General features: G+C 27.2%; 1 protein-coding gene across 3 annotated transcripts in view; it reads right to left on the bottom strand.

The window, feature by feature from the left end:
- The window catches only part of LOC123269526 (kin of IRRE-like protein 2), a 187,727-nt gene that overhangs the window by 44,027 nt on the left and 122,364 nt on the right, over positions 1–21,336 (bottom strand). For 2 of the 3 annotated variants that reach the window (XM_044735279.1, XM_044735280.1), the window contains exon 2: positions 14,548–14,675. In XM_044735279.1, the coding sequence (XP_044591214.1) occupies positions 14,548–14,675 (128 nt within the window). Of the gene's footprint in view, positions 1–1,459; positions 1,481–14,547; positions 14,676–21,336 lie in introns of those variants that run through there. The other variant, XM_044735281.1, reaches the window with a different exon arrangement.

A 21,336-nucleotide genomic window follows, 5' to 3' on the forward strand; every position in this document is an offset into this window, starting at 1 on the left:
TTTGAACTTTTCTTAGTATATATTTTTTCTAATAATTATGCTGATAATTAAAATACTTAACTATATTTATAATGAGACAAAATGTTGTTCTTAATTTGAATTTGAGTCCTTTGATATTTATTATTTAATAAATTAAAAATTGAAAAAAAAATTATTTTTTACTTCCCACCCAGGTGAAATTTTTTCTCTTATAATACGGCCCTGTCACATTTGTTTCGCGCTTTTTCTAATTCTATTGGGCTCCGCCAGACCAAAGAGTGGGGTTTCAAGGTCAGACTCTAAAGGGTTAATGAGTAAAAATTTTTTTAGAAAAATAAAAATACATCTTTGTATCGAAGAGTTGTAGTATAATATATTACTAGTGACTTTGCAGTCACTATGTGACTGCCGTTACTTATGAACTATAAATGAATAAAATTTTGCTTTATGAAATAATAAATATTGTTAAATTGCACTGTACTTTCTTAAATATTGACGTTTTTAAAGATATAAGCTCATCCCGATGTTTCACTCATCAAGAGCTTTCATTTGAGTACCCACATGCATTTTGATATATTTTTCATATATATATATATATATATATAAATGAAAAATTGATGTGGGTACTCAAATAAAAGGTCTTGATGAGTGTAATGTCGAAGCGAGCTTATATCTTTAAAAATGTCAATAGTTCACAAGATACAAGGTAATTTCTTAATTATTGACATTTTTAAAGAAAGAAGCTCATCCCGATGTTACACTCATCAAGAGCTTTCATTTGAGTACCCACATGTATTTTGATATAATTTTCATATATACATATATATAATATATATAAATCTATGAAAAATTGATGTGGGTACTCAAATGAAAGGTCTTGATGAGAATGACATGAAACTATGAAAAGGCACAACTAGAGGTCAAGATTTTTCCAACGATACCAAATTTAACCATAAAAACCCATTTTATCATATAAATACACTGGCCACAAAATTTTGCTTATTCTCTTAATAATATAGATAACTAGCAATTATTAATATATACATAAGATCTGAATGGTAAAATTGAAAATAAATTCATCAGTCTTATTTAAACTTTATAGAAAATAAATTTATTATTTTATCACAAAACCGTAAAAATATTCGCACAGATCGGCTAGTAAATTATAAAATAAATTAACCATCAGTAAAAGAATTCTATCAGAAGTTACAAACACAAATAATTACCACAGCTTGAAATTTTCAATAAGAAAAATGCAATCGTCGCTCTTTTACTGAGTGAGTGTAATTTCCGAAAAAAAGCGAGAATTAATCTCCCTTTATGCGCAACCAGGACCGAGAAAAGAGACTCAATACTCCCCCAAAAGCATCTAAACTCAAGTACATAAATATACATATACTAACTAACTAGATGGTTAATTGATTTTTGTCATAATTACAAATTTGCAAGGTATCGATATCATGAAAGAGAATACAATTACCTCGTTAATTGGTTGTGAATCCAAAATTAAATAACGTTTGATGAAATCACTGAAGAGTAATTGTCAGTAATCTTGAATCAAACGAATGAAATGAAATTGAAGTGTTGTAGATAATTATAACATTAATTATCAATTGAATTGAATCGGATAGAGTTAATTTGATAAAACTTTAGATTTAATTATATTTTCATTATAAATCACTTAGCTTTTCGGTTAGAGCGGAGAGAGTGGAACGTGAGACTTGGGATGCGGGACGGTGATCAAGTATGCCACTATATCAACTCCAAGATCGGAAGTTTTCCCAAAGTTCTGTTCCATAAATTCAAGAGATGATGCATATATATAGGTGACGATAGTTAGTCGTGAATTTAGTTTGACTACCTCATCAATGGAAAGTCCTATCTGTTCCAGATATACATATCTTTGCCGGGAAACATAAATATATGTGTATTTATAGGGTAGGAGTGAACGTATAAATAGAATGATGTAGATGTTACTTAGCATAGCATGTAGTTGCCAGAACATAAAGTTAGATGTTAACTTGTGTATATAGCTGTTAATTGATGCATTTTGATGTACGTTAGTTACATTAATAAACAACTTTAAAATGATAATTTATGCGTACAATCACAATCACAATGTATTCAAACACTCGAAAGAGAAGATTTGGATGTTTGCGTATTCAGGAGGCATATGATTTTATTCATTCATCTATATTATTAATCTTATTAAGAGAATAAGGAAAATTTTATCTCCCGGATAGTCATATTTTTTTTAGTAAAATTTAGTGTCATTGTAAAGATCTTGACTTGAATTTGTTATTTTTCAAGGTTTCATATCATTCTCACCGATAGTCAATTTATTATGATAAGTATTTTGGCTGTATTAAAAAATGTTTCATCTTTAGATAGTTAATTAAGAAATGACCTTGTAACTTGTGAACTATTGACATTTTTAAAGATATAAACTCACCCCGACATTACACTCACCAAGACCTTTCATTTAAGTACCCACATCAATTTTTCATATATTTATATATATTATATATATGTATATATGAAAAATATATCAAAATACATGTGGGTACTCAAATGAAAGCTCTTGATGAGTGTAACATCGGGATGAGCTTATATCTTTAAATATGTCAATAATTAAGGAATTATAAGGTAAAAGACCCCATTAGTGGCACCTTTAACCCCCATTAGTGGCACTTTTTCTTTCAATGGAAAAATGTTCTACTTGGAATAAAAATTAAAAATTTTTTTTGATCAAAAGGTCTTAAAAATTATAAATAATATATTTATTATTGAAATTAATGATTTAATTAATTGAATAAGTACCAAAATCAAAGAAAGTGTCAGTAATGGGGTCCCCGCCACTAATGGGGTCTTTTACCCTACTGTATTTTGTCAACTTGTGATATTTTTAAAGATATAAGCTCATCATAATATTACACTCATCGAGACCTTTCATTTAAGTACCCACATCAATTTTTCATATATATATATATATATATATATATATATATATATATATATATATATATATATATATATATATATAAAATATGTCAAAATACATGTGGGTACTTAAATGAAAGCTCTTGATGAGTGTAACATTGAGATGAGCTTATATCTTTAAAAATGTCAATAATTAAGAACTGACATTGCTATTTTGTCAACCAATGATATTTTCAAAGATATAAGCTCATTCTGATGTTACACTCATCAAGACCTTTCATTTGAGTACCCACATTAATTTTTCATATATTTATATTTATTATATATATGTACATATGAAAAATATATCAAAATACATGTGGGTACTCAAATGAAAGCTCTTGATGAGTGTAACATCGGGATGAGCTTATATATTTAAAAACGTCAATATTTAAGAAAGTACAGTGTAATTTAGCAAAAGTCATTATTTAATAAAGCAAAATTATGTTAATTTATAATTCACAATTCGCGGCAGTCGACTAATGACTGCAAGGTTGCTAGTTTTCATTAAGTGACACAGAAATTAGTAGAGATTTAAGAAGTTTATGGAAGAAACTTTTTACGGAAAAAGTTTTCGATACCCAAAAAGAGGTTAAGCAGGAGTTATCTCTTCTATCAAAAGCTCTAGAAAGTATTGATCAACAATTTATCTGGGAAAACAAAAGAAGAGATACGTATTTTTATTAGTAAGATAAGTATCCGCGAAAATTGGTGAAACCTCAAATCGACAATTGGGAACGCCCACTGGTAAAATTGATAGCGCTTGGTCATGAACTGAGCCAACTTCGATTCTTGATTCCCAACCCACGGCTAACTGATGCCAAAGAACCGGGAGTCGGTGCCAAAAGTTCAAGTGCCGTAAAATTTCCTTCCCCTATATTTACAAAAATGTTTTTGTACCGCGCTCGACAGTTAATCCTAATCATAATAAAAAAATTTCGGTCTGGAGAATAAATTTAGTATTGAAAAAATAGAAAAAAAAATTTTTTCAATGATTATATTGTGAATTAGTTTTATTTTTAATAATGCTTAATATGTTAATCTGATACTTTTAGGACCATGTTAAATAAAATTCTAAATTTAGCTTGTAGTTGAATGAATTTACATATTATACGGGATTTTACGCTGTTGTTAACTAAAAGGTTGATGTATATTGGAATTTTTGTCGTTGAATATATTATTATAACATCATCAGGATTTTAATATTCGTTGAAATTAAAAATTAAATAATAAGTAATGATGATATTTTGTAATATTAATTTTATAGGCTTCCCATTTTTTTAATTTCACATTATCTTTATTGGAAATTTAAATCACAAATTTTAGCAACAATTTTTGTGATTTTTGTTAAATTAACAATAAAATTTATTTCCATTATTTAACAAACAAAAATTTAAGTCATTATTTTCATTGTTAATTAAAAAAAAAAAATGATCGACTGCACGGAAAAAAGTAAACTGTAAAATTCACTCGGATTCCGGTTATCTTTTATAGTTTCAAATAGTACAGTGGACATCGGGGTGGCACAAATGTAAATCTTACAAAATTTAATGTAGAAAGTGTAAAAGCAACAATTTATAATTTAATATCGAAAATGTGATTAGTAGCTGTCACTATAGAAAATAACGACTCTCTCATCTTAAAAAATTACAGTTTCAAACAGTAAAAATTGCCGTTTCAATATATAGTCCATACTATGAAGAGAAGGGAAAGGTCTCACACTCGGAAAATTTAACATTTGAAACAGTAAAAATTCTACTCTTAAAATATATATTTTACCAGTCCAAGCAAATCAATAATTATAGTTTGATTTTTAGCGTTGCGTTTAAAATTTACCATTTTACTTTGTAAATATTGACGTTGTTTGTATAGAAATTTAGTAACTGTAGTTTATATTTTTGACATATGATGCGATCATTTTTTAGGTACGAAATGATAAATATCAAAGTCAAAATTCTTAATTATTATACTTTAATATTTTCGACTTTCACATAGCGAATGTTACTGTTCTAAATAGTATTTCCAAGTTCTTCCATGTAAATACTAAATTGTAGCATTTAAATGATAAATATTATAAAGTGATTGTTAAAATCACGATTTTACTGTTTGAAATGGTAATTTTTCCAGTTTATCATTACTTATTATAAATCGACTATCATTTATTACCCTTAACTTTTCTCCGTGTAACTTTTGAAACAGTAAAACCTTACTCTTAACATACATATTTTACCAGTCCAAGCCAATCAATAATTATAATTTGATTTTTAGCGTTGCGTTCAAAATTTACCATTTTATTTTGTAAATATTGTCGTTGCTTGTATCGAAATTTACTAACTACAGTTTACATTTTTTACATATCATGCGATCATTTTTTAGGTACGAAATGATAAATATCATAGTCAAAATTCTTAATTATGATACTTTAAAATTTTCGACTTTCACATAGCGAATATTACTGTTTTAAATAGTATTTTCTTCCATGTAAATACTAAATTGTAGCATTTAAATGATAAATATTATAAAGTGATTGTTAAAGTCACAATTTTACTCTTTGAAAAGGTAATTTTTTCCAGTTGATCATTACTTATTATAAATACTATTATTTATTACAGTTAACTTTTGTCACCGTAGCAAAAATTGAGATCAAAATTTTCAATAAAAATAATCTCAAATTAAAAAATTATAAATGATTTTATATTAAGAAAAAAATAATAATAAATAATCAATAACAATTATAGCCAGCAGCGCAGTTAAAAAATGTATTCCCAAGCACCCATAAATATTCAGTCCAATTAATTAAAATAAACGATAACCATTTGTCGTAATTAAATATGATATTCCCAGATAAAAACAAAATTTATACTACACTAAAAATCGATGCCCCACATTCGCGCTCGCCCACTTCATTCAAAACTTACACCAGGATTTTATTTACGTGTTTGTACTGGAAGCAACGTTGATTAACGAGCATTCAATTTAAACCCGACGGATCGTCGATCTTTTAGTTTGACGCATATTACGAGGGCCAATTGTTCCGTACATCATCCTCCGCCCTACACTCAACCAACTGATGCTTAAGCTTTTGTGTGTATACAACACGGCATCCAACCCTTCACTTTCTCACCCTCTATATTTCAAAATTTCCACCCATTCCATCTGCAACTATTCAATTCACCTTTACATCCACACTTTTTTCTTTTTTTTATGACTATGATGCTCACTACGAATATCCACTTTGTCACCCACAGTTTCGCGCTTCAAAGCAGTTTAATCACACGGAAAATAACAATTCCGAATATTTAAGTATTGACAAAAAGTTAAAGTTTGAATATCCCGTTTTAATATAAGAGCAATAAATTTTTATCGCTGAATGACAGAGTAAGGAAATATAAAAGGGATCAAGACTACTGTATATATAATTCCGTTATTATAAGAGTTTATTTTTTTTATTGCCTGATAAAATGCCGGAGAGTAAATCTGGAAGTAAGAAATAATAAAAAAGGCCGAAGTTGATAAAAGACAGAAAAGTTACTTTTTTTTTTTTTTTTCCTTTTTATACTTTTATACTTTTAAAGAATAATGTCGATCAATGTAACGTCAACTTTCGAAGTAGACGTTGATGAATAAATGAAGTTCACGTTGAAAAGCCGATTATGAAAAATGTAACTCACGAATAAAATGAATGCTCGAATTTGAAGTGACGTAAATCGGGGATAAATTTTTTTAAATTTATGTAAGGGCTAAAGTTCTATTGACATTTAATAGAATGTATTTTGAATAACGATAAAAAATAAATAAATATGTGTGGAACGTAAAATGAATATGCGGGTTTATTTTTTTTTTTAATTTCATCTGGAGCATAACTGTGCATCCGATTGATTCCAGTGTAGCTTTATTAAGTGATACCGACATAAAAGAGCTAATGAAAATTGATATCAAAAATTTAGTACCCAACGCTTTGAATACTTTTTTATGGCTCTGAATAGGCTATTAATTTTTTAATTAAAATTCACAAGAGTGAAGTTGGTAAATAGTTTTATTTGATGAGGAAATAATTTTTACGCTATCTTTCTTTCCTTTTTTATTGAAAGATATATTTTATTAATGAAAGGGGTGGATTTAAAATTTTACTATGTAAATATGAACGATATAATTAGAATTTTATTTGATGGAAAAAATTTTTATTGGAGTAAATTGACTGCAAAGTTTTTATGAAAAATTAATTAAACAATAAATTTAAAAAATTATAAATTTTTCATGTCAATTGCTTGCTTGAGGTTTGGTTAAGTCAGCATACACGGAAAAAAGTAAGCTGTAATGAATAATAGTCGATTTATATTATGTAATGATCAACTGGAAAAAAATTACCATTTCAAACAGAAAAATCGTGATTTTAACGATCATTTTATAATATTTATCATTTGAATGATACAATTTATTATTTACAGGAAAAAAAATACTATTTTAAACAGTAATATTCGCTATGTAAAAGTCGAAAATGTTAAAGTATAATAATTAAGAATTTTGATTTTGATATTTATCATTTCGTACCTAAAAAATGATCTCATGATACGTATAAAAATATAAACTACAGTTACTAAATTTCTAAACAAGCAACGTCAATATTTACAAAGTAAAATGGTAAATTTTAAACGCAAGGCTAAAAATCAAACTATAATTATTGATTTGTTTGGACTGGTAAAATATATATTTTAAGAGTAGAATTTTTACTGTTTCAAATGTTAAATTCTCCGAGTGTGAGATATTCCCCTTCTCCTTATAGTATAGACTATATATTGAAACGGCAATTTTTACTGTTTGAAACTGTAATTTTTTAAAATGCGAGAGTCGTTATTTACAATAGTGACAACTAATCGCATTTTTGATATTAAATTATAAATTGTGGCTTTTACACTTTCCACATTGAATTTTCTAATATTCACATTTTTGCCATCACGATGTTAACTGTACTGTTTGAAACTACACGGAAAAAAGTAAACTGTAATAAATAACAGTCGATTTATAATAGTAATGATCAACTGGAAAAAATTACCATTTCAAACAGTAAAATCGTGATTTTAACAATCACTTTTTAATATTTATCATTTAAATGCTATTATTTATTATTAACATGGAAGAAAATACTATTTTAAACAGTAATATTCGCTATGTAAAAGTCGAAAATGTTAAAGTATAATAATTAAGAATTTTGATTTTGATATTTATCATTTCGTACCTAAAAAATGATCTCATGATACGTATAAAAATATAAACTACAGTTACTAAATTTCTAAACAAGCAACGTCAATATTTACAAAGTAAAATGTTAAATTTTAAACGCAACACTAAAAATCAAACTATAATTATTGGTTTGTTTCGACTGGTAAAATATATATTTTAAGAGTATAATTTTTACTGTTTCAAATGTTAAATTCTCCGAGTGTGAGACCTTCCCCTTCTCCTTATAGTATAGACTATATATTGAAACGGCAATTTTTACTGTTTGAAACTGTAATTTCTTAAAATGCGAGAGTCGTTATTTACAATAGTGACAACTAATCGCATTTTTGATATTAAATTATAAATTGTGGCTTTTACACTTTCTACATTGACTTTTCTAATATTAACATTTTTGCCATCACGATGTTAACTGTACTGTTTGAAACTACACGGAAAAAAGTAAACTGTAATAAATAACAGTCGATTTATAATAGTAATGATCAACTGGAAAAAATTACCATTTCAAACAGTAAAATCGTGATTTTAACAATCACTTTTTAATATTTATCATTTAAATGCTATTATTTATTATTAACATGGAAGAAAATAATATTTTAAACAGTATTATTCGCTATGTGAAAGTCCAAAATGTTAAAGTATAATAATTAATAATTTTGATTTTGATATTTATCATTTCGTACCTAAAAAATGATCTCATGATATGTAAAAAATATAAACTACAGTTACAAAATTTCTAAATAAGCAACGTCAATATTTACAAAGTAAAATGTTAAATTTTAAACGCAACACTAAAAATCAAACTATAATTATTGGTTTGTTTCGACTGGTAAAATATATATTTTAAGAGTATAATTTTTACTGTTTCAAATGTTAAATTCTCCGAGTGTGAGACCTTCCCCTTCTCCTTATAGTATAGACTATATATTGAAACGGCAATTTTTACTGTTTGAAACTGTAATTTTTTAAAATGCGAGAGTCGTTATTTACAATAGTGACAACTAATCGCATTTTTGATATTAAATTATAAATTGTGGCTTTTACACTTTCTACATTGAGTTTTGTAATATTTACATTTGTGCCACCCCGATGTCCGCTGTACTGTTTGAAACTATAAAAATTAACCGGAATCCGAATGAATTTTACAGTTTACTTTCTTTCAAGACTGAATTCTCCGACTGAACTAAATTAAAAAAATTTTGTATCGAAGAAATTTGAACTCCAGTCAGAGCAATATCATCTGTATCTTATAAAAATGATAAAACCGTCGCTTAAAAGCTCAAAGGTTCAATCTGGGATGATGCGGAAGCTTACATCGCCGTGAGGTCTCGTAAATTCTCAGCTAGAATTATTCAGAAATAGATGACAGATAAAAGAAGAAAAACCGAGTTCGGGCATTCAAAAGCGTGAATAAGAAGAGATAGACGCTCGTAAATTGAAAAAAAAGAAAAAATACAGTGCATGTTTTCGACTACAAGTATTTTTAACCTTTCTCATCTTCACGTTTTCTTTATTGTCGGCATAGCATATATATGTTTAGTTTTCTCATCCTCATCAGACAGGGGTTGATTGAAGAAGAGACAGAAAATAATAAGAAGAAGATAAAACAGATCAGAGGCTCTGGATAAAGACTTCAACTTTGAGTTACTTCTTTTCTTATTTATTTTCTTCATCCTGTGGCGATAAATATCTTTGAAGTAAATCCAATACTCAGCCTTACCTTCAACCCTCCTACAGAACATCCCATCCAGTCATTCACTTTCTTTGTATTTAGAATTCAATAAGAAGATGGTCTTAAAGATAATACCCAAGACTTTTCTCGGATACTTTTATTTGTTATTTAATCAAGTGCGTTTGATGTTATTGTCTCAAGTTTTCTCATTTATAAATCTTGTTTCTGTTTCTAATTGACTTCTTGAGTATCAATTTACCTCGAAAAAATTAAATCAACTCTTTTAATATCGTCTTAAACTTCTTACTTTTGGTAGAAATGAGATTAATGATAAATCGTTACGGATTGTGATTGTATAAGATAAGTTATTGATTGAATTTCAATAGGATTCAATTCATGCTAAATAGATTTGGGAATATAAAACTCATGATGTTATTATAAATATTAAAAATTCTTTTTTTTGCATTACTGTCGAGGAATTTAATCTTATTTATTGTAACTGCGCATGTTCAAGTAAATTTTAATATGAGGAATTTTATGTACTTGGAGAATTTAATTTAAAAAATTTTTTTGGATATTTTAATAATTAATTAAATCTAGCAACTTTGCAGTTACGATGTAACTGCCGTTACTTCTGAACTATGAATAATTAGAGTTTTGCTTTATTAAGTAATGACTTTTGTTAAATTGCACTGAACTTTCTTAAATATTTAAGTTTTTAAAGATATAAGCTCATCCCGATGTTACACTCATCAAGAGCTTTCATTTGAGTACCCACATGCATTTTGATATATTTTTCATATATATATATATATATATATATATATATAGATATATGAAAAATTGATGTGGGTACTCAAATGAAAGGTCTCGATTAGTATAACATAAGAATTGAGTTATGTTTGAGAAAATGTTAATAATTAAGAAATGACTATTGCATTTTGTTAATTAATGATGTTTTTAACGATATAAGCTCATCCTGATGTTACACTCATCAAGAGCTTTCATTTGAGTACCCACATGCATTTTTAATATATTTTTCATATATTCATATATATAAAATTTATAAATATATGAAAAATTGATGTGGGTACTCAAATGAAAGGTCTCGATGAGTGTAACATCAGTATGAGCTTATATCATCCAAAATGTCAATATTTCACAAGATACTAGTTCATTTCTTGATTACTGACATTTTTAAAAATATAAGCTCATCCCGATGTTACACTCATCAAGAGCTTTCATTTGAGTACCAACATGCATTTTTAATATATTTCTCATATATTCATATATATAAAATATATAAATATATGAAAAATTGATGTGGGTACTCAAATGAAAGGTCTCGATGAGTGTAATGTCGGGATGAGCTTATATTTTTCAAAATGTCAATAGTTCACAAGATACAAAGTCATTTCTTAATTATTGACATTTTTAAAGATATAAGCTCATCCCGATGTTACACTCATCAAGAGCTTTCATTTGAGTACCCACATGCATTTTTGATATATTTCTCATATATTCATATATATAAAATATATAAATATATGAAAAATTGATGTGGGTACTCAAATGAAAGGTCTTGATGAATGTAACATCAGTATGAGCTTGTATCTTTAAAAATGTCAATAGTTCACAAAATACGAGGTCTTTTCTTAATTATGTATCTAGAGATAGAGCATTTTTAAATGCAGCCTAAATACTTATCATAATAAATTGACTATCGGTGAGAATGAAATGAAACCTTGAAAAGGCACGAATTCAAGTCGTCCTTTGCGATCACACAAAATTTCACTTAAAAAACCGATTTTATCTTATGAATATCCTGGAAACATTTTTCTTATTCTCTTGATAATATAGATTATTTTTACTGAATTGAATGATATAACATGTGATACTATACGGAATAAAATATTTGTGCATGCATAATTTATAGATCAAAAGTTAGTTTAATTTACCACACATATATTTTACGACCCGTTGATAAATTATTTTATTATTTAGTTGATAATGTTTGCGATGAAAGTTTTAGAGAACAGTAATTTTAAATGAATTTTAAACTGAAGAGCGTGGAATTGTTTATGTTATTTATTATGTCGTAGCTCAGTACAGTAGTTTAGAGTTTGAAGTTTGTGTGAAGGGCTTCAACTTAAATGGATACTGAATAGAATGCCAGAGTAAGTAGAGTGAAAACAGTTTCATGACCAATGTTTTAAGCATTGTACGTGTGTGGTTCCTACAATATATATATATATATATATATATATACATGAAATCCTAGAAGAGATTTCCAAGTTTAGTTGCTTTTAAATACTGTTTAAGACTTTTGTAATGCATGTTTTATGTGAAAGTAGTAATTTTGATCTTCAATTTAACTTTGCTAACTCATTTTTGCTTCACAGAAATAATTATTTCGTCTAATTACTTTCCGAATTACTATTTTTTTTTATATAAAAACTTTTTTAGCTTGGGTCAGAAATTAAAACTTTTAATGCTGGAAAAAACCTACATAGGACTTCTTGGACATTCAGTTGTATTTTTATTTAATAAATAAAATAAAAATTAAATCATTAGTCTTTACATTGATAGAAGGATTTAGTACGGAGTACTAAACTGATTTAGTAACAAAATTTTTATTAATTTATTTGGGAGAAACAAATATTTTGTACCCATCAATATTATTTGTTACAGTTTAATAAATGATTTCTTTATATGAACAAAGCCTTATTACATGGAAATAAATATTTAGTTCCACCAAATAATATTTAGTTCCACCAAATAATATTTAGTAACAGGTACTAAATATTTATTTGGTAAGTATTATCGGTAGATAGCTACACTGATAGAAGGATTTAGTTCTATTTATTTAACCTTTCATTACCAAATATTTAATAATAGATTCTAAATCATTTATTAAAGCCCATTTAGTTCCACCAAATAAATATTTAGTAGTATTTAACAAATGATTTATTGCTACTCAATAAATCGTTTATTGGTATCAAAGAAATTAATTTTTTAACTAATTTTAGCGTGTAACCTAACTTTTTAACTTAAAATAAATCAAAATAATTAAAATAAATAAATTTGAGTAAAAATATAAGGTATTATAAAGAAAAGAATCTCATTAAATTATATTTTTTTGTTTAAGAATTTTGTAAAATTTTAAATTAAACAAGTTTTTAACATATCAATAATAGACTAATTGAAAAATGTAAATTAAACTCCACTGAGAAAAGACATAAATAGAAGACATTTATTGGGAGTATATGTGTTTGTAAAGGTTTAATAAATCTCCCAAAATCAAGCTGAATAAAATAATCTAAGTTAGTTAATAGGTTATGTATCACATAAACATTGGAATTAAAGCATAGCCATCTACCGACAATACTTGCCAAAGAAATATTTAGTACCTGTTACTAAATATTATTTGGTGGAACTAAATATTTATTTCCATGTAATAAGGCTTTGTTCATATAAAGAAATCATTTATTAAACTGTAACAAATAATATTGATGGGTACAAAATATTTGTTTCTCCAAATAAATTAATAAAAATTTTGTTACTAAATCAGTTTAGTACTCCGTACTAAATCAGTTTAGTACTCCGTACTAAATCACTTTAGTACTCCGTACTAAATCACTTTAGTACTCCGTACTAAATCACTTTAGTACTCCGTACTAAATCACTTTAGTACTCCGTACTAAATCACTTTAGTACTCCGTACTAAATCACTTTAGTACTTCGTACTAAATCAGTTTAGTACTCCGTACTAAATCCTTCTATCAGTGTATGCTTTAATTTTAATGTTTATGCGATACATAACCTATTCACTGACTTAGATTATTTTTTTTTTTTTTTTTTTTGATTTGTTTTAAAGTCGCATAAACTACTAAGGTCATGAGCGACTACGGTAGGGAGTAAACTTTTGAGATTGGAACTCGTTTTATTTTTTAGGCTGAGCAGAATAATACACTTAAATATTGAAAATATTCATTGGTGTACGCCGGATTCGAACCCGGTCCAATGCTTTGGTAAGCAAGGGCCGGATCCGATAGGGCTACTGCGCGCCTCTTAGATTATTTTATTCAGCTTGATTTTGGGAGATTTATTAAACCTTTACAAATACACATACGCCCAATAAATGGCTTCTATTTATGTCTTTTCTCAGTGGAGTTTATTTTACATTTTTTAATTTGTCTATTATTGATATGTTAAAAACTTGTTTAATTTTAAATTTTATAAAAGTCTTAAACAAAAAAATATAATTTAATGAGATTCTTTTCTTTATAATACCTTATATTTTTACTTAAATTTATTTATTTTAATTATTTTAATTTATTTTAAGTTAAAAAGTTAGGTTACACGCTAAAATTAGTTAAAAAATTAATTTTTTTGATACCAATAAACGATTTATTGAGTACCAATAAATCATTTGTTAAATACTACTAAATATTTATTTGGTGGAACTAAATGAGCTTTAATGAATGATTTAGTACCTATTACTAAATATTTGGTAATGAAAGGTTTGTTACTAAATCATTTAGTATCTGTTACTAAATCTCATTAAATAGAACTAAATCCTTCTATCAGTGTAGACTCAGCGATTGAATTAAAAAAAAAAAAAAACTTTTTTAAAATAAATTATTTTATAATAGACTTAAAATAAATGACTAGCATACCTTTTGATCCTTCTGCCAAATACATAATCCGCGTTTGCCAGAAACACGGCAAATAAGCTTAGCATCTTCCCCCGGATTTATTTCCGTGTACCTCGGTGTCTCTTCAAACATCTGAATGCCGTAACACACTGTAACAAAAACAAAAATCGCCAATGAGAAACTAAAAAAACTAAAAACTCTCTGTTTACTTTTTTCAGCTTTTAAGTTTGAATTTACCTAAAAGTTTAGTTTATTTTTGCACAAAAAGTCTGACAAAAAAAAATAACAGTTGTACAAGTATCCATTTCGATTAGACGTAAGTTCTCAGAGTACAAATAAAAAAAAAAAAAAAAAATACTCGGAGCTTAAGACTGAAAGAAGTCGAAAAGTTTGGATTAAGTATTGAGATACCTCAACCTCCCTTTTTTTTTTTTCTGTACGCTAGTAATGTAATCAACATTGGTTTTACGATACTTGATATGGATACCGACTTACTTTATACGGTCAATAGAACTTAATAATAGAGTTTGCTGTTCAATCGGTAGTCACGGGTGTATATATGCTTCATACAATGGCGATTACGAGTCTGTAAGCTTTCTTTGCTTGATATTTAGCGCACGTTAGCTGTTTAAATATTTTTGGGCGCCATTAATTCAACTTCGGTCTTACAATTTTGCAGGATAAAAATAGAGTGAAAAGTAAATAAAAAAAAAAAAGTTCTGCCTACAATGTAAAAGCAGCGAAGGCAATAACTCAGTAAAATCCTTTCTGCACACAAATCGACAGCTCGGGTATGTACTATATACCAGATACCTTTTCCAGTACCCAGCGTCGAGGTTCCGTTTCTTAGTAATCGAGTTTCACGTCTTCGGTTGAAAGAGCATTCCAAGAATCCGATAAATTCCGGACACAGCGTAATTGACGTCCGTTACGACGCTTCATTACCTTCAGTGAAAAATTACCAACAAAATCACTCTCTAGCATTTTTAGTCTTTCAATATTTTTTTTTAAGGAATTTTAACTCTTTTTTTTTTGTAAACATGCAATGGTAATTTTTTTTTAAATGTTTAGTTATTTTTTATTTTTTTTGCTTTGTAAATCATGTGAATAATTGTTTCGATCTGGAATTCAAGATAAAAATTGAAAAATTTTGATGCTGGTATTTTTTTAATTTTTCTGTTTTTGATTTAGAATATAAGAAAATTTTATAATGAAATATTGACATATTGCCTTTAAATCGTTAATGCAATGTTAAATTTTTAAAAAGTTTATAAAAAATATTTAAATCATCGCGGCTACCCAATTTCAAAATACAGTAACTGACAATTTTAAGATTTTTAAAAATTTTTGTTATTAAAAAAAAGTTTGCGCGCAAAATTGATAAAAAATTTTATTTTTGAATAGAAAATACTTTAATATCAATATTTTTAAGAAAAATTACTTGAAATTAAGCTTTAAGTTATAAGAAATGCAGCAATATTAAAAAAAAAAATCAGGTATAAAAATTTTGCAGTTACTTTCTTTTAAAATTGGGCAGCCGATCATTTTATGACACTTTTTTTTAATTTGCATAATTTTTCATGCTATTTAAAGAAAAAAATACTATGGTACTCTAAAAATTCATATTGAAAAAATATCAATCAAAAATAAGACAAAAATTTTTTAATTCTTAAATTACCAAAAAAAACAAATTATAAAATTTTGGCAACTTTTTAATAAATAATTTGTAGCTCTGCAATGAAGAATAACTAAATTTCAATTGCAATAACTAAAATTTCAATAGCTCAATTTTTCAGGTGGGTTTCAACATCCAAACAAATATTATTATTATTATTTAATTTCAATGCCAAGGCAGTACAGCCAAATGGCAAAAGTATACAAGAAAAATAGTATAATAAAGTACACTTATAAATGAAGATACACTGATAAAAAAATTTTCTACAATCAAGAATAATTTCTTGACTCAAGAATTTATTCTCTTGACTCAATAAAATCATTTTTTCCTTAAATTTGGAATGTAATTATGATAAATACAACAAAAGTATAAATTTGAATGAAAGAATTAAAATAAGTGATGCAAATACATAAAGATGATAATTTAAGATGATAAACTCATGGACCAAAATTGAGAAAATGAATATTAATATTTTAAAAATTAACATTTATTGTCTCGTTCACGCTTCACGAAGAATTCAAAAGCACTTGTCTTGAATGTATTTAAACTAAGTGAATTTGTGACTCCACAAATTCATAATTAATAATTAATAATTAATATCGTATAAGAACGTCAAAATTTTACCTCTTAAAATTAAAATACAATTTTCCACACAAGCAACTTAGTATTTTCTCGCGCTCTACTTATTGTATTTTACTAATATAAAAACTCCAAAGAGATTATGAGAGTATATTGATATAAAGTTATCATATTTATATTTATATGTATATTTATGGAGATAAAATACGTATATAAATCGAGGAAGTCAGTTATGAAAATAATAAAAAGTGTAAATGCAGTGATGTGTAATAAAAAACAGCTGCAGGTGATAAACTTGGTAAAAAATCAGCGAAGCGCAACGCAAATGGTAATAAACGTATTCGCAAACAAGTATCCAAAAAACAACACCGTGACATTTGGCATTGCTAAATGGAATATGTAGGCTACCAATTTTAATCGGCATTTTTCACATATGCACATATATTCCACTCCGTTATCAAGATTATTCAGATATTCATATTTTTCGTTTCTCTCTTTTCGATATCTTCCCTGTATTTATATTTTCGTTCGTTTTATTTGTTCGTTTTTTTTATTTTTATTTTTATCCATTATTTATACCATCAGATTTTGCTTTATGTAAATTAAATCAGACATACATATACGCCGCTGATTCGTATTTCGGTCATCGGTTCACTTTTTTCTCTCATAAAAAAAAATCAAAAAAAACAACAGCAGTTAATCATTTTACTTCAAATTAATTGTTTGCTTGCTGACTGGTATTTAAAAATACTCCGTAAAATAAAAATAAAATTGATTTTAGGATTTTTTAAGGAACTATCCATTAACTTTAATTCAATTTAACTAAAATTAAATTTTATTTGACTTCTTTTTTCTTATCCCAGCCACATAAAATTAAATAGTAACGCAAAGTGCTATACGGTTACAGGGTAATACATTAAGATAATGCGGCATTGGCTGTAAAGTTGTTGATTAATGAAACGCGAGTGACTAAAGGAGAATGAAGAAAGGGATTAGCTGAGGATGAAAACTCTGGTTTGCCAGTCGTAGTCGTAGTTGGGGTTGCAGGCCAAGAGAGAGTTCAGGGTTTAAGGAACAGAAAAGAAGCTCCGAGAAATAAAAAGAAAGGAGAGAAATTCTGTGGGTACTGGGGTGAGAGAACCTCGTGCGAAGTAACTTTAATCAAAGGTCTTTGGCTAATTGGAAGGACGACGAGTCTGTGCACTCAAGTAAGATAGTGAGCTGGGGATTATTCGTCCACAAAAGTCGACATCTTTTATTCTTTTTTTTTACTTTATTTTTTCTTCACTATATAACCTTTTAATTCTCGGTAGAGAATTTTATTAAATCCGTTTATTTGATAATTTAAAAATGAGGTGTTGTATGTGTTGTATTATGTCTCAGTGTTGTATTGAAATTATTTATAAAAATATTTGATAATAGAATAAAGAGAGGAGCTTGAGGCAAAATTATTAAAAAAAAAAAATTTCTGAATAAAGAGAAATTCAAAACGTTATCTATCTCATTAAAAGAGTATGAAAAATTTGTCTAGCGTATTTGTAGGATAAAATGGTTTTTTAAAATTAAATTAAGTATCCTTGAAAAGATCTTGATGGAAATTTATATCTTTTCAAGGTTTCATATGTTTTTTAACAACAGTTAATTTATTATGATAAGTTTTCAAAGTAGTTCTAAATAAATTCAAATTTTGTGCTAGATAAATTTTTCTTATTTATTTTTATACATTTTACTTCAATCTATATAATTAAAAGAGTAAAGAAAATTCTGTGACGGGCATAAATTTTCTGTAAAAGTAATTTTTTATAGTTAAATTTGATATCAGAAATATTTTGATGTCAATTTGTGCCGTTGAAGAATTTTATATATTTTTTGGAAATTATTAATATTTTGTATTAGCTTTTTGGAGGAGTTTTAAATAGTTTGTTGTTTCTAAAAGTTTTTTCCGTCATATTTGTCCATGAAGTTAATGGTAATTGATCCTGTAATAACAATATTACTTTTTTCATTTATTTAAAAACTACCCAAATGATGTATAATAGTAACCTTGCAGTCACTGTGTGACTGCTGTGATTTGTGAACTATAAATAAATAAAATTTTGCTTTATTAAATAATGACTTTTTTTAAATTGCACTGTACTTTTTTAACTATTGACGTTTTTAAAAATATAAGCTCATCCCGATGTTACACTCATCAAGAGCTTTCATATGAGTACCCACATGCATTTTCATATATTTTTCATATATTCATCTATATGAATATATAAAATATATGAAAAATTGATGTGGGTACTCAAATGAAAGGTCTCGGTGAGTGTAATATCGAAATGAACTTATATCTTCAAGAATATCGTTAGTTGACAAGATAGCAAAGTTAGTTCTTAATTATTGACATTTTTAAAGATATAAGCTCATCCTGATGTTACACTCATCAAGAGCTTTCATTTGAGTACACAGATGCATTTTGATATATTTTTCATATATACATATACATAAATATATGAAAAATTGATATGGGTACTCAAATGAAAGGTCTTGATGAGTGTAACATCGGGATGAGCTTGTATCTTTAAAAATGTCAATAGTTCACAAGATATAAGGTCATTTCTCAATTATTGATATTTTTAAAGATATAAGCTCATCCCTATGTTACACTCATCAAGAGCTTTCATTTGAGTACCCACATGCATTTTTATATATTTTTCATATATACATATATATATATAATATATATAAGTATATGAAAGATTGATGTGGGTACTTCAATTAAAGGTCTTGATGATTGTCACATCAGGATGAGCTTATATCTTTAAAAATGTCAATAGTTCACCAGATACAAGGTCATTTCTTAATTATGTATCTAGAGATAGAGCATTTTTGAATGTAGCCTAAATACTTATCATCATAAATTGACTATTAGTGAGAATGGTATGAAAAGGCACAACTCCAGGTCAATACTTTTCCAACGATACCAAATTTAACCATAAAAACTTATTTTATCATATAAATACACTGGTCACAAAATTTTACTTAATCTCTTAATAATATATATTAAAATTACAAATATCAAAAAATTTTTGAGTGAAAGTTTTATTATTTGAAATTTGTAATTTTCAACAGTTATATAGTAACTGCAGGTTTATAATAATACATTATTTTTGTGAACCATTTTCATGAAAATTGCACCAATATAATGAAAGTAAATACCAGCAAATAAAAATATTTGAACACTTATCGAAAAATGTTTGCAGAGAACTTGAAAGCAAAAAAAAATGGCTAGTTTTATTTATTTAAAACAACAATAAACACTTGATGCTAAAAGCATCTTTTCCAAATAAAAACAACAAATAGTAAGAAGAAGAAAGGGAGGAAGGAGAAAAGGGAAGAGTGAGCTGAGTGTGATGGTTAGAAAGCCCTCGACAGTCACTCGCACGTGTCATGTGGAAGATCCAAGGAATTACTCTCTGCATTTTCGCCTTTAAACCCTTTGCAGTTCTCGCCTTCTCACTCCGCAGGATCTTTCCATCGTCCTCAGTTGGTTCACCTTAAGAGCAGAGTTCGTGCTTCAGTTGCGATGAGAACCGGGAGTAAGAGAGACGGTCTCGAGATGCCGGAAAAGCCGTTCGAGAGCCGAGAGCGTCCTTAGAGAAGTGGACGAATATATATATCGATCTCTCTTACATCCTTTATATTTTTTTTACTCTTATTTTTTTTTAAGCTTCTTCGCAAGGAGTCTAAATAAGCATTTTCTCACGGTCAAATATTTTTTGACACTCCATTTAGGCTACTTATTTTTTTTTACTCTCTAAATAAAATATCGAACTATGTTACTTTACTTCAATGTCCAACTTAAAAGAACAGGAAAAAAAAATACTAATAAAAATCAAAACTTCCTTTAAAGGTAATTAAAAATTTTGATTTATTAACAATGTATGTGTGACGCGTACTTTATCAACATTAATGTCATTATTTTAAAAAATCTTACATAATTTTCTTTTTCCTCTGCTTCTTATTATTCAATAATTTTTATATTTTTCTTTAATTACATTTTTATTTAGAAAACCAAGTTATCTATATTATTAAGAGAATGAGTGAAATTTTGTGGCCAACGTATTTATGTGATAAAATGGATTTTTATGGTTAAATTTGGTGTCATTGGAAATATCGACTTGAATTTGTGCCTTTTCATGGTTTCATATCATTCTCAGCAATAGTCAATTTATGATGATAAGTATTTAGGCTGCATTCGAAAATGCTCTATCTCTAGATACATAATTAAAAAATGCTATTGTATCTTGTAAACTATTGATATTTTTGAAGATATAAGCTCATCCCGATGTTACACTCTTCAAGACCTTTCATTTGAGTACTCACATCAATTTTTCATATATTTATATATATCACATATATGTATATATGAAAAATATATCAAAATCTATGTGGGTATTCAAATGAAAGCTCTTGATGAATGTTACATCGCAATTAGCTTATATTTTCAAAAACGACAATAGTTAAGAAAGTACAGTGCAATTTATCAAATATATTGTAAAATATTGGCA

The sequence above is a fragment of the Cotesia glomerata genome, linkage group LG7 (genome assembly GCF_020080835.1).
Source record: "Cotesia glomerata isolate CgM1 linkage group LG7, MPM_Cglom_v2.3, whole genome shotgun sequence".
Taxonomy (NCBI): Eukaryota; Metazoa; Arthropoda; class Insecta; order Hymenoptera; family Braconidae; genus Cotesia; species Cotesia glomerata.